At 47.4% G+C, this 7,236-nt stretch overlaps 2 protein-coding genes across 3 annotated transcripts in view; both read left to right on the top strand.

Moving 5' to 3' along the window:
• The first annotated feature begins 910 nt into the window (after window positions 1-910).
• Window positions 911-7,061, top strand: LOC123137690 (F-box protein At5g51370). 2 transcript variants are annotated; one of them, XM_044557524.1, is made up of 3 exons: window positions 911-2,378; window positions 6,312-6,573; window positions 6,664-7,061. In XM_044557524.1, exons 1-3 carry the CDS (start codon window positions 1,216-1,218, stop codon window positions 6,730-6,732), a joined length of 1,494 nt encoding a protein of 497 aa, XP_044413459.1. In that variant the 5' UTR covers window positions 911-1,215; the 3' UTR covers window positions 6,733-7,061. The 2 variants fall into 2 exon arrangements, with proteins under 2 accessions (XP_044413459.1, XP_044413460.1); XM_044557525.1 differs by having other exon boundaries at window positions 915-2,378; window positions 6,667-7,061.
• A 54-nt stretch (window positions 7,062-7,115) lies between these two features.
• LOC123139323 (atherin) overlaps window positions 7,116-7,236 on the top strand; it is a 3,545-nt gene continuing 3,424 nt past the window's right edge. The window contains exon 1 of the mRNA XM_044559124.1: window positions 7,116-7,150. Within this exon, the coding sequence (XP_044415059.1) occupies window positions 7,116-7,150 (35 nt within the window). The remainder of the gene's footprint in view (window positions 7,151-7,236) is intronic.

Genomic DNA, 7,236 nt, shown 5'->3' with positions numbered 1-7,236 from the left:
AAAGAAGAAAGAATGCATGGTCCATGGTGGTGTCATGGTGGTTACTTCGATTTGCTTTCTATGGAGTGGTCTTGAGTTCGAATCTGGGTCACACTGGTTTTTTTTTATCCTTTCCAGAAAAGAAAAACGTAGAACGGGCCGGCCCAGCTCGGACTGCTGCAGGCGCCCGTTTGCAGATTGCACTGTAACGGGCGCCTGCGACGCCAAATAGGAATTGCCCTCTTAGAGGTGAGGTGAGTATATGCGCATGTGTATGAGGGTGTTTGTACTGTCTTAAGAAAAATCGGCCCAAACCGTTGATCCGTACAAGCAACAGAATTATCCCAGCCCATCCTTTGGTTGGCTCGTTGTGGCCTTTCGGCCCTCTAGCCTCCGTAACCGAATTCGCTGCAAAAATAAGTACTCTACTCCCGTAACAGAAGCGGGCAGCAGGAAAGAGAAAACAAACCCTGCGATGACCTAGAGCAATCGCAACTGCAGACTTTATTTTCGAAGTACTAGAGCAGTTAACCTACTAGCCTTTAAGGAAAAACTAGGCGACCACTTTAATGGTCAAGGAAAGGGAAAGGCAGGCGCCGTAAACCTAATGCCGCCGCGGCACGGCACGGCACGGTGAGTACATGCATATCCATCACGGCCTGAATGTACTGACTCCGCCACTACCACGACGAGTGATGAGGCCGATTGTTCCTAGCAAGCTCCATCCCTCCCTCGTCCTTCACAACGAACAGTTTATTATTTAGAAATTTAAATAGAGTTTAATTACATCGACCAGCTCGGCAACGGAACACACGAGAAGAAAAGCTCCGTTTTTTCCTTGGAGAAGATGGGAGACACAGGAAGAGGTTCACACTTCACAGACGGAGACAAGGAAAGGATTTGAAAAACTTTTCCCCACCACCACACACTTGCCTGGCCCAGAGCCCCAACGGAATCTACACCCTCTTCTTATTATCCCGCGCCCCCCGCGCCTCAAGCGCCAACTCCGTTTTCCAAATCCCACGCAAAAACCCTCCACCGCAATCTCTCTCTTTTTTCCGAAACCTCAGATCCCCCACCGCGCCGCGCCGCGCCGCACAATCGCCGTTTCCCGACGCCTGAAACCGAAGCGCCGCCGCCCTCGCCGCAGGCCCGTCGGTCGCGGCCGGGGGAGCCGGGCCATGCGGCGGCCTGGCGCCGCGCCGTTCGGAGGAAGTGCAACAACAGCGCCGAGAAATGCCTGAGCCCGACCGCAGCTCCCTCAGCGCCGGCCGCGGCCTCCACCGCGACGGGCTCAAGGGCTGGCCCGACCTCTGGCTGCTCCCCGGGAAGCCGCCGCACTCGCCCACCGCGTCCATGGCCCCGCCGCCGCCGTCGCCGGACCGCGCCCCCGACCAAACCCTAGCCTTCTCCGACGAGCTCCTCCTCCGCGTCCTCGCCTACCTCCCGGAGCCCCACCTCACGGCCTCCGCCTCGCTCGTCTGCAAGAGGTGGATGCGCCTCTCCGGCCGCCTGCGCCGCCGCCTCGCGGTGCGGGACTGGGCCTTCGTCACGCACCGCCTCCCCTACCGCTTCCCCGACCTGGCGGTCCTCGACCTGTTCCCGGCCTCCATAGCCGCCCCGGCCGCGCCGTCCCGGGCCTCCCCCGTCCTCACCTGCGGCGCGGTCTCCCTAACCCTAGACCCCGGCGCCGACCCGCCGCTCGGCGCCTGCCGGTTCCTCGCCGACGATGTGCTCGACAGGGGCCTCGCCGTCGTCGCCGCCAGGTTCCCTAACCTCCGACGCTTATCGGCCACAGCCGCGTCCGAGTCCGCGGGCCTCATGGATATCGCCGGAGGCTGCGCCACGCTGCAAGAGCTTGAGCTCCACCGATGCACTGACCTCGCCCTCCGCCCGGTCTCTGCCTTTGCGCACCTCCAGATCCTCCGCATCGTTGCCGCTTCCTCGCCTCTGTATGGCACCAGTGAAGATGGCGGGGTAACTGACATCGGCCTCACAATCCTCGCCCATGGCTGCAAACGGTTGGTTAAGCTGGAGCTTGTGGGTTGCGAAGGCAGCTACGACGGCATAGCAGCTGTGGGAAGGTGCTGTGCGATGCTGGAGGAGCTCACCATTGCTGAGCACAGGATGGACGGCGGCTGGCTTGCTGCTCTAGCTTTCTGTGGCAACCTCAAGACCCTGCGGCTTCAGGGGTGTGCCAGGATTGATGATGATCCTGGGCCCGCTGAACATCTCGGCGCCTGCCTCACACTCGAGAGCCTGCAATTGCATCGGTGCCAGCTACGTGACCGCCACGCCCTCCATGCTCTCTTTTTGGTCTGTGAGGGTGCTCGCGAGTTGCTGGTCCAGAATTGTTGGGGCCTTGAAGACGACATGTTTGCATTGGCTGGCCTATGCAGGTACATTAACCACCAATCTGACTCTTCAAATGTATTGGCACTAGTTTCTTAATAGATTATCATGATTGCTTCTAATGGGGACAGCTTGCGCCTTCTACTGTTTAATTATTCATGCTTTTTGTTTGTTCTGTGATAATGACATGCTGCCAATAAAAGGAGCCTTAGGTATCTAATGTTCGGATGCTATGACATTGATTAAGTGTCAGGGGATAGAATGCTTGCAATACATGGCCCCTCCTGCATGATTGAACTGACCATTGCTTTTTTGACGATTGAATGATAAGTTTGAGGTTAAGTAGCATTCTGTTTGTCTGCGAGAGTGTTCTAACAACCAATACTAAGATAGCGTTTGCTAGCAAATTTTTATATTTACTTGTGGTCTATACCCTTGGTATGTTATCTTGCTACAAGTACTGTACTTTAGTTATCTTTTTGCTCTCTATTCTGTTCGTGCTGCTAGTTGTTTAAAGAAAACAATAGATGTAGTTAACGTATTCAAGGTTGATGTCATCAGGTGATATATTTAGTGTGCTGGGTGCACCGATTTGAAGGTGTGTACTTAAGCGAAACCTTTTCTCTACTTATACTACTTAAAAAGAAAGTACTGTTCCCTCTTACGTCAAATCCTTCGTCCAACCTTCTGAAATTTATTTATGGTAAAACCTGGTACCGATTAGACATGTGTGCTAACCCAATAAATAGCAATAAATTCACAGCCTGTAAACAAATAAATACTACAACAATTAATCTCTTATCTTTGGTAACCCAATAAAGTAGATCCATCACGGGCATATACCTATTTTGGCCCTTGTGGCAACACACGGGCACATACTATTTTGGCCCCCGTGGCAATGCTCGGGCACGTACCTAGTCTACATAAATGACCTTTGCATGTGATGCCATTTCTTTAGTAAACTGTCTTCTCTTCTGTTGATAAAAGCCTCATCGTGAAACTATTTATCAGATGCTCATCCAGGTAGCTCACTGGCTGTTCCACAGGTCATCAATAATTTCTTATGGCCAGGCACTAGTGACCTGTAAACTGTAAAATCTGACTTGGATGTCTGCATAATTTCATTTGATTAGGGTATAAGTTACTTCTATTTGCATCACAAATTAGGCTCCATTGCCAAATGTCATAGAATTGACTTTCCTGGGGAAAGGAAGCAACAGATGGTCAATCTTGGACCTGTTATATACTGAATATTTGGATGTCTTTTGCGTCTTCAATCGCCTGCTGAATGATGTCCCAGACCACTGGTTGCCAATTTTCCAATTTCATGGCGTGGTAGAACGGCTGAAAAGTGCTAAACATTCCAGCATATTTTATGTTAATGTAGCTACGTAGGATTTGGTAGATAATTGCCCTCACATGAAGAGATTATTATGCCGTTAGCGCTCTTCTGCAGTTCTGCTGTTTGTCACATATTTATTGTTTGCATTTGATTGGTCCTGAAGGCATCTGAGTAAGTGCTTCCTAGAAGTGGCACGTTACTGTTTCTCTCTGAGAATGGAATGTATTTCCTCATCTTGTCGAGTGCAATTATTTCGGTCCTGACCAGGAAACGCCTTAATATCCAGCTTGTCTGCCGTGCAGTACCTTTTTCGTGACTCTGCAAATGGATTCTACCAAGTCAACTATTCTAGCTTGTTTCCTGGATAGTGCATTTTGTACCATTCAGACCTAGGGGTGTGTTTGGTTCGAGTCATCAGGCGGAACGTAACGGGTTCGTTCCGTTCCCAGGAGTCATTCTCGTGTTTGGTTGGGTAGAGGAACCAGAACCCACTCGTTCCAGAGAACGGCATATTCCATCCATATGCGGACACACCGGTACCTCCGATTTGGTGGAACCACGCAGAACGGCTCTTGCATCTCACCCCTCCCCATGACTCACTCACCCCAAAGGCCCAAACCCCATCATTATCTCAGCGCCGCTACCCCTCTCACCTCCACCTGGAGACCTTCATCACGCCTAAAGAGAGCAGAGCAGCGGCAGCGTAGATTTTGTTGCCGATTTGGCTGGTAGTAGAGCAGTGGCTCCAACGCATCAGAAAGCAAATGACTAGACCAGCAGCACTGGCAGTAGGGAAGAGGAGTAGCGGCTGCAACCAGGGAGCTCTCGACCTCACCGATTTGGATTGGTTTTAGGGACTAATGCGTGCAGTTCATTGAGAAGAAGCTCCGCCTCTACTAGTTCTGAAAGCGTTTAATTAATTTTGTTTTTAACCTTTTCTAACGGTCTAACCTTCATCCTGGTTTCGTTTTCTTCCATATTTTCATCTTTTCGAGAGAGCTGTGAGGTAAATTTTTGACATATTTGTTCATATACTATAAACCTTTCCCAACTTCCATATTTAGAGACTTGCAAAACATCAATAATTTGGACATGTGTGATGGAATTATTTTTTCAAATACTTGACAGTATCCCTAAGCTTATTGATCAAAGTTTGCAATGGAGCAATGCCATCATTCACTATCAAATTGACAATGTGTGCACAGCAGCGAACATGGAAGTACTTAGGAATAAATTTAGCTGATTTCCTAGCAATGATTTTGTCCATCAATCTCTTAGCAGCATTATCATTTGGGGAAGCATTATCCGTAGTGATTGTCATTATCTTATCTTCTACTCCCTCCGTCCCATAATATAATATAAACGCTCTTATATTATGGGGGAGTATTTTCCATTCTTCGCAACACTCGAAAACTGACTTCTTGATAAGGACAACCATAATCTAAGAGCGTTTTTGACACCAAGTATTTCCTCTTATATTATGGGACGGAGGGAGTATTTCCATTCTTGGCAACACTCGAAAACTGACTTCTTGATATATGACAACAACAAAGAATTCTTGATATATGAGGTAAGTTTAAATTGCCATGAGTATATAAAAATCAACATCCTTGTTCTAATTGCCATGAGTATATAGAGAATTCTTGATATATGAGGTAAGTTTTAAATTGCCATGAGTAAATGAGAATATCACCTTTCTTACAAGAGAGGTGAGCTGAATCAAATTCGTCTTCGTTCCATCCCTTCAACCAAACAGTGAAACGGAACCATTCCATTCCATCATTTGACTACAACCAAACACAGGAATGGAACGGACCCATTCTAATGGAATGGAACCATGACATTCCATTTTACTTGGTTCCTCAACCAAACACACCCTAGATTTCTGTATGCAATGCGGAGCTAGTGAACTAGTGGGCTGAAAAAAAATGACACCAACACTCCAACAGGAACTGGTCCCTGTGGCAATTTTATTAAAAAGAAACAACCAAGCACACAACCTGCAGAGCTTGGGGCTCGAACGCGGGTGGCAGGCTGGGCGCGCAGCGGGCCGCGTGACACTAGCCAACTGGTCGACACCAGTTTCCAACTAATGGACTGAAATGAATGGCTAATAACCAGACGCACAACATAAAATAGGCAAGAGCTGGTAGGGCCATCTCAACCCCAAACACAGCCTAAGCGTGCATCTGGTTAATAGGAATGAAGGGGTAAATAACCAGACGCACAACTGGGGCTGTGCTTGGCATCCAGGTAGCCGTACCAGCTTTTGCCTGTTTTACTGTTTGTAAACAACTTTTTTCTGCTTTCATTGTATTTTTTTCACAATAGATTAACTGCATACTGAGCCTTATTCAGCCGAAATTCATTGAACTTCAAACTACTTGGAAGCTTAATGGAAGTCCTAGTACAAAACAATCCTAGTTTTTGTGTGTGTGGATATTTGATATTTTCTTATCAAGAATTCTGCTTTCACAAATAAAAATCCTCTTGTGTAAATGCTTTTCATACGACATTCCTATAGAGTAACGGTACATAGTATTACATTTCGGTCCACTGCCTATATATCTGGAAACTAATATTTATGTATTGATGTACCATAGGATTTTGACTAATGGTTGTCTCACTTATTTTTCAGGAGGGTGAAATTCCTGTCCTTAGAAGGCTGCTCATTATTAACAACTCGATGTCTTGAATCAGTAGTCACTTCATGGAATGATTTGCAGAGTCTACAGGTTGTCGCGTGCAATAAAATAAAGGATGAGGAAATTACTGCTGCACTTTCAGAGCTTTTCTGTAATCTCAAGGAGCTGAAGTGGAGGCCCGACAACAAATCTCTCCTGGCGGCAAGCCTAGTGGGCACTGGAATGGGAAAGAAGGGCAGAGTATTTTTCAAAAGGGTATGAAGTCTGAATCATCTTGGTGCTCCATTCCCTGCGATGATGCGCTTCATCTCTTCTTTGCCCGTAAGGATTGAGCTTTTCTTGTAGCAGATTTTACCGGGCCATCAACGAGTCAAGGGCAAGGTGCTCAACTATCCAGCGGGTGTTGCTGCTTAGTCTGATTGCTTTTTTGGTCCAGACAGAATGCTGCAAAGTTCGTATACTTGGAGCTGGTGCAAATTCTTCGGATTTGGATCAAAGTATTTCACTTTTGGAAGCTGGCACGCCCAAGGGCAATTGAGATACCAACCGCCCAGATTTGTGTTTTTGGCAGAGTTGTAACAAGCTGACACTACCCCATGAGGATCCTAACCAATATTTATGTACGCCACAGAAATTTTCTTTTATAATAAGTTATGGCAGAACTTGTTAGTTCCTGATGATGAATCTGACGGAAGCACCAAAAGTGTTCGTGTTTTACGTCACATGACTTGACTGTTGAATGATTTTTGTTGCCTGTACACTTTGCAATGCAGAAATACCTTCTTTTTTTTAGGCAAATGCAGAAATACGTCGGTGGTGATGAATTAATTTGGTCTGTCAAGAGACTCAGTGCCAGTCTGCCCTGGAATGTTGACGTTGCCTTTGCATTTCCTTTTTTTTTGTAGACAAAGCCTTTGC

The sequence above is a fragment of the Triticum aestivum genome, chromosome 6B, assembly GCF_018294505.1.
Source record: "Triticum aestivum cultivar Chinese Spring chromosome 6B, IWGSC CS RefSeq v2.1, whole genome shotgun sequence".
NCBI lineage: Eukaryota > Viridiplantae > Streptophyta > Magnoliopsida > Poales > Poaceae > Triticum > Triticum aestivum.
This window is presented reverse-complemented; position numbering and strand designations above follow the sequence as displayed.